The following is a 19,245-nucleotide window of genomic DNA, read 5'->3' on the forward strand; positions in this document are numbered from 1 at the left end:
TGCCGCCTCCTTCAACAAAACGTGAACAAAGGCTCATTAAGGACGGTGCGGCGCAGCCATGATGACCCTCGTCACGTTCCTGGGTGAAGCTCTCGCTGGCGGCCGTGAAGGAAACAATAAAAGATTGAAGCAGCGGACTAAAACAAGATGACAAAATAGGAGGAAAGACGAAGGTCACATGACCGATGGACTGTGTTCTTCCCCCTCAGTAGTCCTTCAATCTTCATTCTTTGTTTTAGCAAGACATTATTACAGTGGCTAGTCCATTTACCAACCTAAGTGGTTCTTGAACAAGTTCTTAAAGTGAAGCAAATTTCTCTAGAAGAAACAACATAAATATGAATGCAGCCTCGACAAAAGTCCATATTTTAGTGAAGGTTTGTACACTGAACTTGGGTTGTCCCGATACCAATATTTTGGTACCGGTACACAAAATAGCCTTCAAAAGCGGCCGGATGTGGTGCTTTGTTTACGGTTGTTTGCATTAACCCGAGTAAGGGGGCCGGTCCAACAGACCTTCTACCGGTTCTGGACCCACTGGTGGGCTTCAGCAGTGCTGGGTCATAGTCCTGGACCCACCCACGAGCAACTAGCCGGTTAGATAGATAACAAAAGTGTCTTGAGTGTTGTGCCTTGTTTGTGGTTAAACCGAGCCATGGGGGCTGTTCCAACAGACGTTTCATCGATTCTGGACCCTTTGGTCGGCTTCAGCAGTGCTGGGACATCGCTGAGACATAGTTCCGAACCCACACAGAATATCTGCTCGTTCTAACAACCCTGGGTGGGTGTGGGACTAAGTGGCTTCACGAAGTAGCCATTGAAAGCCACCGAATGTTGTGCTTTGTTTACGTTTGTTTGCATTAAACCGAGCTAAGGGGGCTGGTCCAACAGACCTTCTACCAGTTCTTGACCCTCTGGTCGGCTTTAGCAGTGCTGGGACAATGTCCTGGACCCACTCAGTGTCGTTGCAACGAGCAACGAGCCGGTTAAATAGCTAACAAAAGCGTCCGATGTGTTGTGCCTTGTTTGCGGTTAAACCGAGCCATGGGGGCTGGTCCAACAGACGTTGCATCGATTCTGGACCCTCTGGTCGGCTTCAGCAGTGCTGGGACATCGCTGAGACATAGTTCCAAACCCACACGGGGTAGCTGCTCGTTCTAACGACCATGGGTGGGTCTGGGACTAAGTGGCTTCACGAAGTAGCCATTGAAAGCCACCGAATGTTATGCTTTGTTTATGTTTGTTTGCATTAAACCGAGCTAAGGGGGCTGGTCCAACAGACCTTCTACCAGTTTTGGACCTTCTGGTCGGCTTTAGCAGTGCTGAGACAATGTCCTGGACCCACCCAGGGTCATTAGAACGAGCAACTAGCCGGCTAAATAGCCAACGAAAGCGTCCGAGTATTGTGCCTTGTTTACAGTTAAACCGAGCCATGCGGGCTGGTCCAACAGACGTTTCATCAGCTCTGGATCCTCTGGTCGGCTTCAGCAGTGCTGGGACATTGCTGAGACATAGTTCCAAACCCACACAGGGTAGCTGCTTGTTCTAACGACCCAGGGTGGGTCTGGGACTAAGTGGCTACACAAAGTAGCCATAGAAAGCGGCCGAATGTTGTGCTTTGGTTACGTTTTTTTTGCATTAAACCAAGCCAAGGAGGCTGGTCCAACAGACCATCTACCGGTTCTGGACCCACTTGTCGGCTTCAGCAGTGCTGGGACATAGTCCCGGACCCACCCAGGGTTGTGAGAACGAGCAACTAGATACAGTATATAGTTAAATAGCTAAATAGCCCACAAAAGCGTTCGAGTGTTGTGCCTTGTTTACGGTTAAACCGAGCCATGGGGGCTGGTCCAACAGACATTCCATCAGTTCTGGACCTTCTGGTCGGCTTCAACAGTGCTGGGACATAGTTCCGAACCCACACAGGGTAGCTGCTTGTTCTAACGACCCAGGGTGGGTCTGGGACTAAGTGGCTACACAAAGTAGCCATAGAAAGCGGCCGAATGTTGTGCTTTGGTTACGTTTTTTTGCATTAAACCAAGCCAAGGAGGCTGGTCCGACAGACCATCTACCGGTTCTGGACCCACTTGTCGGCCTCAGCAGTGCTGGGACATAGTCCCGGACCCACCCAGTGTTGTGAGAAATAGCTAAATAGCCAACAAAAGCGTTCGAGTGTTGTGCCTTGTTTACGGTTAAACCGAGCCATGGGGTCTGGTCCAACAGACGTTTCATCGATTCTGGACCCTTTGGTCAGCTTCAGCAGTGCTGGAACATAGTTCAGAACCCACACAGGGTAGCTGCTTGTTCTAACGACCCTGGGTGGGTCTGGAATTATGCGGCTATACAAAGTAGCCACCGAAATCTGCTGAATGTTGTGCTTTGTTTACAGTTGTTGGCATTAAACCGAGCCAAGGGGGCTGGTTCTAGATCCAATAAAGTCCAAAACGAATGAACCTTGTCGTATTTCCCGTGTGCTGATTGAGTTTTTGTTTGCAGCAGAGGACGTTCGCAGCCAGCCCCTTCTCTGAGCCCATCCTGGTGAAGCTCCACAGCGGCATGGCGAGACACTCCGAGGACCCGGAGATGCTGTGGGTGATGGGTCCTGTGCTGGCCGTCATCCTCATCATCATCATCGTCATCGCTATTCTCCTCTTCAAAAGGTCAGTGTGGTGAGACGTAGACTACAAGTACACTTTTTGAACAACAGCACTGAACACATTCTTAGCGTTAGCCGCATGATGAGCTTTGACAGGCTGTGTTTGTTTCTGGCTCGAAGGCAACGTGCCTTCATTGTGGTCATCCTTAAAACAGAGAGATCCCAACCGGATTTTTTTTCCTACATGACGCCATCTCGGACGAGAGGCCGACATATGGGCAGAGAGGCCCTGTGGCCTCTTCCCCTTCTTCCAGGCCAACAGTTGGCTCGTGCTCCATGCACAGGGGTCCGAACATCTGGAGCGCTGAGAGCGGGTCCATATGGATCCCGTTCTGCTTTGCTGTCTTTTGTCATCCCTTCTGGTCCTCTCGCTTGCTTAACCATACAAGCCAGTCATCACGTCAGCTAGGAACGAGTTCGCTTTAAAGGGGAACATTATCACCAGACCTATGTAAGCGTCAATATATACCTTGATGTTGCAGAAAAAAGACCATATATTTTTTGAACCGATTTCCGAACTCTAAATGGGTGAATTTTGGCGAATTAAACGCCTTTCTAATATTCGCTCTCGGAGCGATGACGACACATCGGGAAGCAATCCGCCATTTTCTCAAACACCGAGTCAAATCAGCTCTGTTATTTTCCGTTTTTTTCGACTGTTTTCCGTACCTTGGAGACATCATGCCTCGTCGGTGTGTTGTCGGAGGGTGTAACAACACGAACAGGGACGGATTCAAGTTGCACCAGTGGCCCAAAGATGCCAAAGTGGCAAGAAATTGGACGTTTGTTCCGCACACTTTACCCACGAAAGCTATGCTACGACCAGAGGTGGGTAGTAACGCGCTACATTTACTCCGTTACATCTACTTGAGTAACGTTTTGGATAAATTGTACTTCTAAGAGTAGTTTTAATGCAACATACCGTATTTTCCGCACCATAAGGCGCCCTGGGTTATAAGCCGCGCCTTCAATGAACGGCATATTTCAAAACTTTGTCCACCTATAAGCCGCCCCGTGTTGTAAGCCGCATCTAACTGCGCTAAAGGGAATGTCAAAAAAACAGTCAGATAGGTCAGTCAAACTTTAATAATATATTAAAAACCAGCGTTCTAACAACTCTGTTCACTCCCAAAATGTACGGTAATGTGCAATCACAAACATAGTAAAATTCAAAATAGTGCAGAGCAATAGCAATGTCACAACACACAAAATAAACATAACGCTCACTTTCTGAAGTTATTCTTCATTCATAAATCCCTCGAATTCTTCTCCTTCGGTGTCCGAATTAAAAAGTTGGGCGAATACGGGATCCAAAATGGCCGGCTCCGTCTCGTCGAAGTCATCAGAGTCAATGTTGCTATTGTTGTCCAGCAGTTCCGTGAATCCTGCCTTCCGGAAAGTTCGGACCACAGTTGAGAGCGATATATCCGCCTAGGCATTTACAATCCACTGGCAGATGTTGGCGTATGTCGTCCGGCGCTGTCTCCCTGTCTTAGTGGCGCAGGTCATCTTGTTGCTTCAATTCTCTCGCTGCTGCTCTATTTCCGTGTTCTACTGCGTGACTTATTGCCTTGAGTTTGAATTCTGCGTTGTACGCGTGTGTCTTAATAGGAGCCATTTTGTGGTCTTTACAGATGTAAACACACAAATGAAATGAAACGTAATATCCGCGCGCTTCTTCTTCTACGGGGGCGGGTGGTTGCTTACAGTAGAAGAAGAAGCGCTTCCTCTTCTATGGGGGCGGGTGCTTACCTTGGCGGTTGCTTACCGTAGAAGAAGAAGCGCTTCCTCTTCTACGGGGAAAAAAAGATGGCGGCTGTTTACCGTAGTTGCGAGACCTAAACTTTATGAAAATGAATCTTAATATTAATCCATATATAAAGCGCACCGGGTTATAAGCCGCACTGTCAGCTTTTGAGAAAATTTGTGGTTTTTAGGTGTGGCTAATAGTGCGGAAAATACGGTATATATTTATTTTATTGTATATATATATATGTATATATGAATAAAATAAATACTTGAATTTCAGTGTTCATTTATTTACTCATATACACACACATAACACTCATCTACTCATTGTTGAGTTAAGGGTTGAATTGTCCATCCTTGTTCTATTCTCTGTCACTATTTTTCTAACCATGCTGAACATGATGATGCATTGCTGTGTGGCACGCACAAAAGTGCTTTCATCAAATGCACTAGAGTCTGGAATTTTCCATCTCTCCCTAGCATGGCCCAAAACCGGTCAATCTTTGCTTCTTGAGGAAGATCTTCAGTGCCAAGCACTTTGTAGTCCACTTCTTCTTCCCGGAGGCTATCCAGGTCCAATCGCAGCTGCGGCTTGGAACTTACAAGCTGTTATGAGAGTAGCGTATGTGTGTGTGTGTGTGTGTGGCCCTTTAATAGGTGAGCATGTGAGGTGAGTGACGTCAGTGAGTGTGTGGGCGAGAGAAGAGAGGGAGCGGTAGCGTGAGTGCGGGCGTGGACTAGTTTGTTTTGTGTTGGATTGGCTGTGTGCAAGCGATCAATAAAGCAAGATTTGCAACTAATCGCCGGACTCAGGCAGGAAAGGTGCAACAAAGCGTATTTCTTCATCTTACTCGTCGTCGGCGTCGCCACGACTGTATCTTCCTCGTTCTTCTGCTTCGTCTCCTTGTTGTGTGCGCAGTTGTGCACTGCACTCTCTAAAAGCCATCCATCCATCCATCCATCTTCTTCCGCTTATCCGAGGTCGGGTCGCGGGGGCAGCAGCCTAAGCAGGGAAGCCCAGACTTCCCTCTCCCCAGCCACTTCGTCCAGCTCTTCCTGTGGGACCCCGAGGCGTTCCCAGGCCAGCCGGGAGACATAGTCTTCCCAACGTGTCCTGGGTCTTCCCCGCGGCCTCCTACCGGTCGGACGTGCCCTAAACACCTCCCTAGGGAGGCGTTCGGGTGGCATCCTGACCAGATGCCCGAACCACCTCATCTGGCTCCTCTCCATGTGGAGGAGCAGAGGCTTTACTTTGAGCTCCCCCCGGATGGCAGAGCTTCTCACCCTATCTCTAAGGGAGAGCCCCGCCACCCGGCGGAGGAAACTCATTTCGGCCGCTTGTACCCGTGATCTTGTCCTTTCGGTCATAACCCAAAGCTCATGACCATAGGTGAGGATGGGAACGTAGATCGACCGGTAAATTGAGAGCTTTGCCTTCCGGCTCAGCTCCTTCTTCACCACAACGGATCGATACAGCGTCCGCATTACTGAAGACGCCGCACCGATCCGCCTGTCGATCTCACGATCCACTCTTCCCTCACTCGTGAACAAGACTCCGAGGTACTTGAACTCCTCCACTTGGGGCAAGATCTCCTCCCCAACCCGGAGATGGCACTCCACCCTTTTCCGGGCGAGAACCATGGACTCGGACTTGGAGGTGCTGATTCTCATCCCAGTCGCTTCACACTCGGCTGCGAACCGATCCAGTGAGAGCTGAAGATCCTGGCCAGATGAAGCCATCAGGACCACATCATCTGCAAAAAGAAAAGCCGTATATGTTATTGATGTTATAGATGGCAGTATTGTCCTGTTTAAGAGTGTCACAACATTGCTGTTTACGGCAGACGAACTGCTTTACGGTAGACAAAAAACGTGACTGCTGCTGTTGTGTGTTGTTGCCGCGCTGGGAGGACGTTAATTGTTTATTGTTTATTGTTTATTGAATGGATCCCCATTAGCTGACGCCAAGGCGACTGCTAGTCTTCCTGGGGTCCATATAGGAGCATACAAAATGAAAAATGCAAAGAATACATGCAATAACAGACATTATACAATGGAAAAATACAACATAAGATAAAAAGCTAGTTAAAACCAGTATTAAAAATTCTCGTCATGTGGGCAGCTGCAATAGGTGTATCTTCAAAGCTGTCTTGAATGACAATTTACTTTGTGAGAGATTAATGTGAGATGGCAACCCATTCCAAAATGATGTACATCTATACATGACTGTATGTTTGAGGAGATTGGTCCTGGGAGCAGGAAGTGCCAAATAGCCATTGCTGGCATTGCTAGTGTCATGAATATGTGTGTTAGTTGATTTTAAAAACTGTTTGTAAAAGTAATCTGGTGATTGATCTAAAGTGATAGTTCTAAAGAACATAATGAGACTACCGTATTTTCCGCACTATAAGGCGCACCGGATTATTAGCCGCACCTTCAATGAATGGCATATTTCATAACTTTGTCCACCAATAAGCCGCCCCGGACTATAAGCCGCGCCTACGCTGCGCTAAAGGGAATGTCAAAAAAACAGTCAGATAGGTCAGTCAAACTTTAATAATATATTAAAAACCAGCGTTCTAACAACTCTGTTCACTCCCAAAATGTACGCAAATGTGCAATCACAAACATAGTAAAATTCAAAATAGTGCAGAGCAATAGCAACATAATGTTGCTCGAACGTTAATGTCACAACACACAAAATAAACATAGCGCTCTCTTTCTGAAGTTATTCTTCATTCGTAAATCCTTCGTCTTCGGTGTCCGAAGTGAAAAGTTGGGCAAATTTACGATCCACTGGCAGATGTTGGCGTCGTCTGGCGCTGCCTCCTCGTCTTAGTGAAGGTGTGTTCGCCTTCTGTCATCCACTGTTCCCACGCAGTTAGCAGTCTAGCTTCGAATGCCCTGTTGACACCAATATCTAGCGGCTGGAGGTCTTTTGTCAATCCACCCGGAATGACGGCGAGTATTGAATTAAGCGCGTAAGCGTGTCTCTCAATGTGCTGTTATGAGCTAGCAAATATAACAACTACACTACCCAGCATGCAACGATAGTTACGAGCATGCGCGGTAGCCCTGAGAAGCGTTGTTGTATGCTGGCAGTTAGAATGTGGTTATGAGCACGCTGTGAGTAAACGTTGAGAACTCAGTTAACACGCCTCGTCTGCATTATTTATAATTAGACAGACAACACACTTAATAGGAGCCATTTTGGGGTCTTTACATAAACACACAAATGGAAATGAAACGTCACATATCCCAGCATGCACCGCGCGCTTCTTCTACGGGGAAAAAAGATGGCGGCTGTTTACCGTAGTTGCGAGACCTAAACTTTATGAAAATGAATCTTAATATTTATCCATATATAAAGCGCACCGGGTTATAAGGCGCACTGTCAGCTTTTGAGAAAATTTGTGGTTTTTAGGTGCGCCTTATAGTGCGGAAAATACGGTACAATGCATCTTTTGTTCAACAGACAACCAGGACAGGCGTGAATGCATAAATGAAATATTAGTACGCAAAGAACATTTAAGTACCAGTCTAGCCGCTCTGTTCTGAACAAGTTGCAGTTTGTTCAGGTCAGACTTAGTCATAGCGGACCATATTATAGGACAGTAATGAAGATGACAGAAAACCAAGAACTGTATGACTTGAGCCATTGTTGAGGATGTCAAGAAGTTGGAGCACCTCCTGACCATGGCTAAATCTCTTCCCATTTTCATTGAAATACCATGAATATGATCGGACCATGACAGTTGACTGTCTAATAGCACACCAAGTGTCAGGTTCAAATACAGGACATCTGTTACACAAGACAAAAGGCAAGGAATCAAACAGAGACAGAATTCAATTTGGACTCAATTGAGGAGAGACGGCTTCAACCTGTAACCTCTTACAGTGTCTTAGCACGCTCTGACGAAGAAGGTTCTCGTCTCCTCTTTTAATTCAGATGTTCCATGTTCACGCACCAACATATGTCACAATAGGAATGGGGAGGTATTTAAAACAGTCATTGTTTTTGGTCGCTTTGAAGTCCAAGAAGAGGACTTCTCGGGCTTGGCTCTTCCTGGATCTAGCTGGGGCAGGTGTTGGAGGACAATGGACAACCCCTCCCGTCTCCTGTCCACAGTGACTTCAAGAGGGCAGCGTGTCGTAAATAGCGTTGACCAAATAGTTGGAAGAGAGTTTGTGAATTACTTCAAAGAGAGTTCGTTTAACACTTCAAAGAGAGTTCCTCCAGGAGTTGAGCACATCCTGCCATCTGTCCGTGCTGAAATCACAGTGGCGTTTCACGAGCCTTCATCCTTTTGTTAGGCCTCGAAATACAGCATTCATAATACAATATTTCTTTTGTGATAACTTACAAACAATTATTCCAACACCAAGCAATTTTGCTTTTTTGACCTGCTCAATACGTATGTCTGACATTGAAATATGAAGCTGTGGGTCATCAACAAGCATATGCCTGGATCCAAAAAGAATGCTTTTTGTTTTGTCAATATTCACAACAAGTTTACTATCATTTACCCAGCGGGACACTCTCTCCAGGTCCTGATTTAAGTTGTTTTCTAGGTCATTTAAGGTAGAGGCAGTACTGTACATCTGCATACATAACCATATTGGTGTTTGTTGTAACACAGGGAAGATCATTAGTAAAAATAATAAAAAGTAAAGGACCTAAGCAGCTTCCTTGAGGCACGCCGCAGTAATTGTACTTGCGTTCAGATAGGCTACCATTAAAACACACTCTCTGTGATCTTGCTGATAGATAGCTCAACATCCAAGAAAGTGACACACTATTAAAACCATATTTTCTCAGTTTGGAGAGTTAATGAAACTGCCTAACAATAAACCCACATAAGAAACCAAGAACTCGCCCTCCATCATTCTACAGTTATAACGTGATTGGGCAGGCACACTGTTTATATCGTGGGAAAGCGGACCCAGGTCCGCATGGAGCTGGAGGGGGCGTGGCCTCCAGCTCCGCCTGAATTTCGGGAGATTTTCGGGAGAAAATTTGTCCCGGGAGGTTTTCGGGAGAGGCGCTGAATTTCGGGAGTCTCCCGGAAAATCCGGGAGGGTTGGCAAGTATGAGATATGTAGTGCCAAGAGTTGTCCATTTCTATCTATGTCTTACTTTAGATGTGAATGTAATCAAATCAAATCAAATCAACTTTATTTATAAAGCACATTTAAAATTTACCACAGGGGTAGCCAAAGTGCTGTACAATGAGCAGGTTAAAAGATAAAACGAGTACCGAGCAAACACAACACAACACAAACAGAACACGATAAAAAATAAATAATTAAAATAGAATTAATAAAAACATAAAAACAGGAACACAGCAGGTGTATTATGGGGCGCCATTGCAGGATGGATATCACTCAGTGTTAAAAGCCATGGAATAAAAGTATGTTTTTAAGAGAGATTTAAAAACAGGAAGAGAGGAGGCTTGTCTAACACTCAGGGGTAGGTCGTTCCAGAGCTTGGGAGCAGCAACGGCGAAAGCTCTGTCACCTCTAAGCTTCAGCCTTGTGTCAGGGACCGTCAGGTGGTTACTTTAGTAAGCAGATATCTCACAGAGTAAAAACTTTACACACTTGTAAACTTCTTTCTCTTTCCCGTCTCTGCTTTCTGTGGATGCAGCAAACAAGAAAGGTGAGTTACTCCTCCTCATTTTCTCCCATCTCCAGTGATTCATACACCCTTTTTTCTTCTTTTCTGCTGACACATCCTTCTCTGGCACTTTACTCTTTTCTGTTTACAGTCAATCATTTGTCCCAAGACTTTTTACATCGCTCCTTTTGCATTTTTCCCACACTGACCTCAACCGATCTGTGTGAAAATATCCTTCCTTCTGCCTCCGCCTCCAGGAAACGTACGTCCCCGTCGGCGAAAGACGAGCACCTGGCGGGGGTGAAGGACTCGCTGCTGGCCCACTCGGCTGACCCCGTGGAGATGAGGAGGCTCAACTATCAGACGCAAGGCAAGAACACGCTGATGGACACTTGACATGTAACGTGTAGGACAGCGGTGTCCAAAGTGCCAGCACCTCTCTTTAAAATACAACTTTTTCATTATCAATCAATCAATCAATCAATGTTTATTTATATAGCCCTAAATCACAAGTGTCTCAAAGGGCTGCACAAGCCACAACGACATCCTTGGTACAGAGCCCACATAAGGCATACTTGCCAACCTTGAGACCTCCGATTTCGGGAGGTGGGGGGTGGGGGAGTGGTCGGGGGTGGGGCGGGGGTGCGTGGTTGGGGGCGTGGTTAAGATATATATATATATATATATAAGAAATACTTGACTTTCAGTGAATTCTAGCTATATATATATATATATATATATATCTTAATAAGGTTATCCAAAAAATAGTGCTCGATACCGTAGTAGAGCGCAATATATGTATGTGTGGGAAAAAAAATCACAAGACTATTTCATCTCTACAGGCCTGTTTCATGAGGGGGGGGTACCCTCAATCGTCAGGAGATTTTAATGGGAGCATTCGCATACCATGGTTTGTATAGGGCAAAGAGTGGGTGGGTACAGGCTGGCCTAGGGGCGTGGTGATTGGCTCATGTGTTACCTAGGAGGTGTTTCCGTCTGTGGCGGCATGTTGTTACAATTTCGCTGCGCTTGTTGAGGGATGACAGGTCTGGACGGTAAATAATAAACAGTTTCTCTTTCAAGCATAGGTTGCATCTTTTATTACCACTATTGTAAGGTGTGCTGGATGCAAGAATTTGCCATGTTATTGAATATTCAACATTATTGTCTTTGAGGTCCCAAATGTGTTTGCTGAGTTCTGTGGTATTCCGCAGGTTTTGGTTCCTGAAAGAAGCCTTGTGATTGTTCCATCTGGTTTTGAACTCTCCCTCGGTTAATCCTACATATGTGTCGGATGTGTTAATGTCCTTGCGTATTACCTTAGATTGGTAGACAACTGATGTTTGTAAGCACCCCCCGTTGAGAGGGCAATCAGGTTTCTTTCGACAGTTACAGCCTTTGTTGGTTTTGGAGTCGCTCTGTCTGGGGGCCGACGGCTCATTTGCAATTGTTTTGTTGTGGTTTGAGATGATTTGTCGTATATTGTTCATGCAGCTGTAGCTCAATTTAATGTTGTTCTTGTTGAATACTTTTCTTAGGGTGTTGTCTTTGGGAAAGTGTTTGTCAATCAGATTGAGGAATTTGTGTCCAATGTTAGTTGAGACGTCTCAACTAACATTGGACACAAATTCCTCAATCAGATTGACAAACATTGGACACAAATTCCTCAATCAGATTGAGGAATTTGTGTCCAATGTTAGTTGAGACGTCTCAACTAACATTGGACACAAATTCCTCAATCTGATTGACAAACACTTTCCCAAAGACAACACCCTAAGAAAAGTATTCAACAAGAACAACATTAAATTGAGCTACAGCTGCATGAACAATATACGACAAATCATCTCAAACCACAACAAAACAATTGCAAATGAGCCGTCGGCCCCCAGACAGAGCGACTCCAAAACCAACAAAGGCTGTAACTGTCGAAAGAAACCTGATTGCCCTCTCAACGGGGGGTGCTTACAAACATCAGTTGTCTACCAATCTAAGGTAATACGCAAGGACATTAACACATCCGACACATATGTAGGATTAACCGAGGGAGAATTCAAAACCAGATGGAACAATCACAAGGCTTCTTTCAGGAACAAAAACCTGCGAAATACCACAGAACTCAGCAAACACATTTGAGACCTCAAAGACAATAATGTTGAATATTCAATAACATGGCAAATTCTTGCATCCAGCACACCTTACAATAGTGGTAATAAAAGATGCAACCTATGCTTGAAAGAGAAACTGTTTATTATTTACCGTCCAGACCTGTCATCCCTCAACAAGCGCAGCGAAATTGTAACAGCATGCCGCCATAGACGGAAACACCTCCTAGGTAACACATGAGCCAATCACCACGCCCCTACGCCAGCCTGTACCCACCCACTCTGTGCCCTATATAAACCATGGTATGCGAATGCTCCCATTAAAATCTCCTGATGATTGAGGGTACCCCCCCTCATGAAACAGGCCTGTAGAGATGAAATAGTCTTGTGATTTTTTTTCCCACACATACATATATATATATATATATATATATATATTTTATTACATATATACAGTACATACAGGTAAAAGCCAGTAAATTAGAATATTTTGAAAAACTTGATTTATTTCAGTAATTGCATTCAAAAGGTGTAACTTGTACATTATATTTATTCATTGCACACAGACTGATGCATTCAAATGTTTATTTCATTTAATTTTGATGATTTGAAGTGGCAACAAATGAAAATCCAAAATTCCGTGTGTCACAAAATTAGAATATCGTGTAAGGGTTACATTTTGAAGCCACCTGGTGCCACAAACTAATCAGCTGATTAACTCAAAACACCTGCAAAGGGCTTTAAATGGTCTCTCAGTCCAGTTCTGAAGCCGACACAAACATGGGGAAGACTTCAGATTTGACAGCTGTCCAAAAGGCAACCATCGACACATTGCACAAGGAGGGAAAGACACAAAAGGTTATTGCTGAAGAGGCTGGCTGTTCTCAGAGCTCTGTGTCCAAACACATTAATGGAGAGGCAAAGGGAAGGAAAAACTGTGGTCAGAAAAAGTGTACAAGCGATAGGGATCACCGCGCCCTGGTCAAGATTGTGAAAAATAAAACATTCAAAAATGTGGGGGAGATTCAGAAGGAGTGGACAGCTGCTGGAGTCAGTGCTTCAAGATCCACCACCAAGAGACGCTTGAAAGACATGGGTTTCAACTGCCGCATACCTCGTGTCAAGCCACTGTTGACCAAGAAACAGCGCGAAAAGCGTCTCACCTCGGCTAAGGAAAAAAAGAGCTGGACTGCTGCTGAGTGGTCCAAAGTCATGTTTTCTGACGAAAGCAAATTTTGCATTTCCTTTGGAAATCGAGGTCCCAGAGTCTGGAGGAAGACAGGAGAGGCACAGGATCCACGTTGCCTGAAGTCTAGTGTAAAGTTTCCACCATCAGTGATGGTTTGGGGTGCCATGTCATCTGCTGGTGTCGGTCCACTCTGTTTCCTGAGATCCAGGGTCAACGCAGCCGTCTACCAGCAAGTTTTAGAGCACTTCATGCTTCCTGCTGCTGACCTGCTCTATGGAGATGGAGATTTCAAGTTCCAACAGGACTTGGCGCCTGCACACAGCGCAAAATCTACCCGTGCCTGGTTTACGGACCATGGTATTTCTGTTCTAAATTGGCCCGCCAACTCCCCTGACCTTAGCCCCATAGAAAATCTGTGGGGTATTGTGAAAAGGAAGATGCAGAATGCCAGACCCAAAAACGCAGAAGAGTTGAAGGCCACTATCAGAGCAACCTGGGCTCTCATAACACCTGAGCAGTGCCAGAAACTCATCGACTCCATGCCACGCCGCGCCGCATTAACGCAGTAATTGAGGCAAAAGGAGCTCCAACCAAGTATTGAGTATTGTACATGCTCATATTTTTCATTTTCATACTTTTCAGTTGGCCAACATTTCTAAAAATCCCTTTTTTGTATTAGCCTTAAGTAATATTCTAATTTTGTGAAACACGGAATTTTGGATTTTCATTTGTTGCCACTTCAAATCATCAAAATTAAATGAAATAAACATTTGAATGCATCAGTCTGTGTGCAATGAATAAATATAATGTACAAGTTACACCTTTTGAATGCAATTACTGAAATAAATCAAGTTTTTCAAAATATTCTAATTTACTGGCTTTTACCTGTATATATATATATATATATATATATATATATATATATATATATATATATATATATATATATATATATATATATATATATATATATATATATAAAATAAATACTTGAATTTCAGTGTTCATCTATTTACACATATACACACACATAACACTCATCTACTCATTGTTGAGTTAAGGATTGAATTGTCCATCCTTGTTCTATTCTCTGTCACTATTCCAGAACACACACATTATACAAATATACATTATAAAATCAATAAGAAAACGGGAGCTCTAATTTGGGAGTCTGAATTAGGATGAGAAGTTCCTATATAAACATTGCGCACTCACGTCGCCTTTTTGTATTGATTACTGCAGCTGGGCACTGGATTCATTCACAAATACAAACTACAACTCACAAACACTTTAGAGTTAGGCTCCACCATCAGAATGTGTACTTAAAATTACAAAGATCACATGGATATTATTCAGTGAGTTGATTCACCAAAACTAACCTGTTATACAGGAGGAAAAAGCACACAGGACGTTTCAATTGTTCACAGACTGGTCGCGCTCATCGGAATGACAAGACACTTCCGGTCTGCAGGTGATAGCATTCAATTGGGAAGAAACCCCCTACTGACCAATGTGAATACTGATAAATGTGTAATGACAGCTCCAAAAACGAATTCAAATCACAAAATAAAATAAATAAATCAACACAAAATGTGACACATTATGGGTGGGTCACATATGCATGTACAGTAGATGGCAGTATTGTCCTGTTTAAAAGTGTCACAACATTGCTGTTTACGGCAGACGAACTGCTTTACGGTAGACGAAGACTTGACTGCTGTTGTTGTGTGTTGTTACCGCGCTGGGAGGACGTTAATGAAACTGCCTAACAATAAACACACATAAGAAACCAAGAACTCGCCCTCCATCATTCTACAGTTATAACGTGATTGGGCAGGCAGGCTGTTTATATTGTGGGAAAGCGGACGTGAGAACAGGCTGTCAACACGTCACTCAAGTCCGCATGGAGCTGGAGGGGGCGTGGCCTCCAGCTCCGCCTGAATTTCCGGCAAAAGGAGCTCCAACCAAGTATTGAGTATTGTACATGCTCATATTTTTCATTTTCATACTTTTCAGTTGGCCAACATTTCTAAAAATCCCTTTTTTTGTATTAGCCTTAAGTAATATTCTAATTTTGTGACATGCGGAATTTTGGATTTTCATTTGTTGCCACTTCAAATCATCAAAATGAAATGAAATAAACATTTGAATGCATCAGTCTGTGTGCAATGAATAAATATAATGTACAAGTTACACCTTTTGAATGCAATTACTGAAATAAATCAAGTTTTTCAAAATATTCTAATTTACTGGCTTTTACCTGTATATACATGTATATTCATATTTTACTCATTGTTAAAATTGGCCCTCAGAGGGCAACCATAACTGTGATGTGGCCCTTAATGAAAATCAGTTTGATGCCTCTGTTGGTGAAAAATGTTGCTTTTATTTTGCAAATCTTTCTTTTTATTTTACTGCTGGCCTTAAAAAAAAAAAAAAACCTATGTCCCTGAGGCCGCACTTTGGACACCCCTGAGAACAGATTGTTGTAGCCAAAAACGCGACAGCAGGTGTTCCGTCTCATCCACTTGCACGTCGGAGGTCCTGGTCCATCTCCACTGACCCCTGCGCTGTTTGCCCCTCCCCCGACAGGTTCCAGTACCCTCAGTTGCCCGACCACGCCAAGTTAGTTGTCACTCCTCTCGTGTGCCGCTCACATTCCCTCGCTCTGCTTCCGGCATCCCCCCCCCCCCTCTGTGCACGTCAGCCATGACAGCATAACTTCAAAACATGTGTTTGTGTTAAATGCCAAGAGGCTGCAGGTCGCATCCCTCCGCTCCGCTCAGCATCCTCGCCGCGCTCGGAGCACGCCGCCGGGCCGTCGCCGTGCATGCATGCGCACGTGTTGGATGTGTGTGCGTGTGCGCGCCGCTGTACTCACCACGTCTTTCCCGCAGGGATGAGGCAACATCCTCCCATCGCCACCTGCGACCTGGCCGACCACGTCGAGCGACTCAAGGCCAACGACGGCCTGCGCTTCTCTCAGGAGTACGAGGTACAAACACACACTTTCGTCTACTTCTTACCTTCTTGAGACCTGAGAAAAATCCAGCCTTTCTAGATATATAAAGATGTGTATTTACAACATTAATAATATATACATACTATGCACATATAAAAAATATAAGCTTTTAGTTAATTTTTAATTTTTTTAATTTTTTGTTTGTAATTGTTTTTTTTAATCTCCATTATTTACTTCGTTATTACAGTATGTTACTATATATATATATATATATATATATATATATATATGTATATATATATATATATATATATATATATATATATATATATATATATATAAGCAAACCGTCAACTTCCTCGACGTCACTTTCAACCTGAGAAATAACAGCTACCAACCATTCACGAAACCCAACACAACACTCCAATACGTGCACCATGACAGCAACCACCCACCCACCACCACGAAAAGAATACCTACCGGAATCAATAAAAGGCTATCGATGCTGTCATCTAGCAAAGCTGAATTTGACCAAGCAACCCCCCCGTACCAAAAAGCCCTTGATGAAAGCGGATACAATTTCACCCTCACCTATGAACCCACGCCAGGAAACCAACCGAAAAAGAAGCAGAAAACGAAACGACATCATCTGGTACAACCCCCCATACAGCAAAAACGTCTCAACTAACATTGGCCACAAATTCCTCACTCTGATTGACAAACACTTTCCCAAAGGCAACACCCTAAGAAAAGTATTCAACAAGAACAACATTAAATTGAGCTACAGCTGTATGAACAATATACGACAAATTATCTCAAACCACAACAAAACAATTGCAAATGAGCCGTCGGCCCCCGGACAGAGCGACCCCAAAACCAACAAAGGCTGCAACTGCCGCAAGAAACCTGATTGCCCTCTCAACGGGGGGTGCTTACAAACATCAGTTGTTTACCAATCTAAGGTAACACGCAAGGACATTAACACATCCGACACATATGTAGGATTAACCGAGGGAGAGTTTAAAACCAGATGGAACAATCACAAGGCTTCTTTCAGGAACAAAAACCTGCGGAATACCACAGAACTCAGCAAACACATTTGGGACCTCAAAGACAATAATGTTGAATATTCAATAACATGGCAAATTCTTGCATCCAGCACACCTTACAATAGTGGTAATAAAAGATGCAACCTATGCTTGAAAGAGAAACTGTTTATTATTTACCGTCCAGACCTGTCATCCCTCAACAAGCGCAGCGAAATTGTATCAGCATGCCGCCAGACGGAAACACCTCCTAGGTAACACATGAGCCAATCACCACGCCCCTAGGCCAGCCTGTACCCACCCACTCTGTGCCCTATATAAACCATGGTATGTGAATGCTCCCATTAAAATCTCCTGATGATTGAGGGAACCCCCTCATGAAACAGGCCTGTAGAGATGAAGTAGTCTTGTGATTTTTTTTCCCACACATACATATATATATATATATATATATATATATATATTTTAATACATTTTGGCCAAAGGGGGCACATTTCAATTTATTACACACACTTGTTATTTCATATGTTGACCAGAGGGGGAGCACTTTTAAAAGCGACACACAGTCAATGTGAAAAATCCCTCCTTTTTGGGACCACCCTCATTTTGATAGATGTCACCACAAATGAGACATTGTCTATTAGATGCAATGTTATTGATTTATGTCATCACTTGTTCACACCTCCTCATGTGGAAGATACTTTTCCTTCTTCATGTCTCAAGAAGGCTAGAAATACAAGAACACACACACACACACACACACACACACACACACACACACACACACACACACACACACACACACACACACACACACATTCTTGTTACCTTCTTAAGACATCCGAAAAATGCCTACCTCTTTAGGACCAGCCTTTCTAGATATATAAAGAAGTGTATTTACAACATTAATAATATATACATACTATGTAAATATAAAAAAGCTAAACTTTTAGTTAATTTTTATTTTTTTTGAATTTTTTGTTTGTAATTGGTTTTTAATCTTCATTATTTACTTCAAGTTATTACTGTATGTCCTCTATATACATATTTATTTATTTGTTTTATTCATTTTGGCCAAAGGGGGCGCATTTCAATTTCTTACACACACTTGTTATTTCATATGTTGACCAGAGGGGGAGCACTTTTAAAAGCGACACACAGTGAATTTGAAAAATCCCTCCTTTTTTGGGACCACCCTCATTTTGATTTCACCACCATCAACACACACACACACACACACACACACACACACACACACACACACACACACACACACACACACATTCTTGTTACCTTCTTAAGACATCCGAAAAATGCCTCCCTCTTTAGGACCAGCCTTTCTAGATATATAAAGAAGTGTATTTACAACATTAATAATATATACATACTAGAGATGCGCGGTTTGCGGACACAACCGTAGAGTCCGCGGATTATCCGCGGGTCGGGCGGTTGGAATAAAAAAAAAACCCCGCAAAAATCAAAATTGCGCTCTAGCGCCCCCTAGGAAGAAAAAAAAACTAGACTGCCTGTAACTCCCACTAGGAAGGTCGGAGAGACATGAAACAAAAACCTCTATGTAGGTCTGACTTAGACCTAGTTCTCATAATTGTACATCCTCGGGCTAAAATCAACAGGAAGTTGGCAATTCCCCCTTCAAGACAAAAAAGTACTAAAAACAGTCACTTTTGCCTCTTTGAGCTGTATTTTGACCCCCTTAACATGCTTCAAAACTCACCAAACTGGACTGGCAAACATTGCGATCTAAAAAAAAAAACCTAACCCCAAATCTCAAAATTGAGCTCTAGAGCAATTTTTGAATAAAACCAAGAAAAAACTGCTTCTCGGAAGAAAAAAAATGACAAAACTGCCTGTAACTCCCACTGGGAAGACATGGAACTAAAACCTCTATGTAGGTCTCACTTAG

At 43.6% G+C, this 19,245-nt stretch overlaps 1 protein-coding gene across 1 annotated transcript in view; it reads left to right on the forward strand.

The window, feature by feature from the left end:
• ptprfa (protein tyrosine phosphatase receptor type Fa) overlaps positions 1 to 19,245 on the forward strand; it is a 429,990-nt gene that overhangs the window by 365,212 nt on the left and 45,533 nt on the right. The window contains exons 19-21 of the mRNA XM_061978426.1: positions 2,497 to 2,660; positions 10,280 to 10,392; positions 16,211 to 16,308. Of these exons, the coding sequence (XP_061834410.1) occupies positions 2,497 to 2,660; positions 10,280 to 10,392; positions 16,211 to 16,308 (375 nt within the window). The remainder of the gene's footprint in view (positions 1 to 2,496; positions 2,661 to 10,279; positions 10,393 to 16,210; positions 16,309 to 19,245) is intronic.

This window comes from Nerophis lumbriciformis, linkage group LG18 (assembly GCF_033978685.3).
Source record: "Nerophis lumbriciformis linkage group LG18, RoL_Nlum_v2.1, whole genome shotgun sequence".
Classification (NCBI taxonomy): domain Eukaryota; kingdom Metazoa; phylum Chordata; class Actinopteri; order Syngnathiformes; family Syngnathidae; genus Nerophis; species Nerophis lumbriciformis.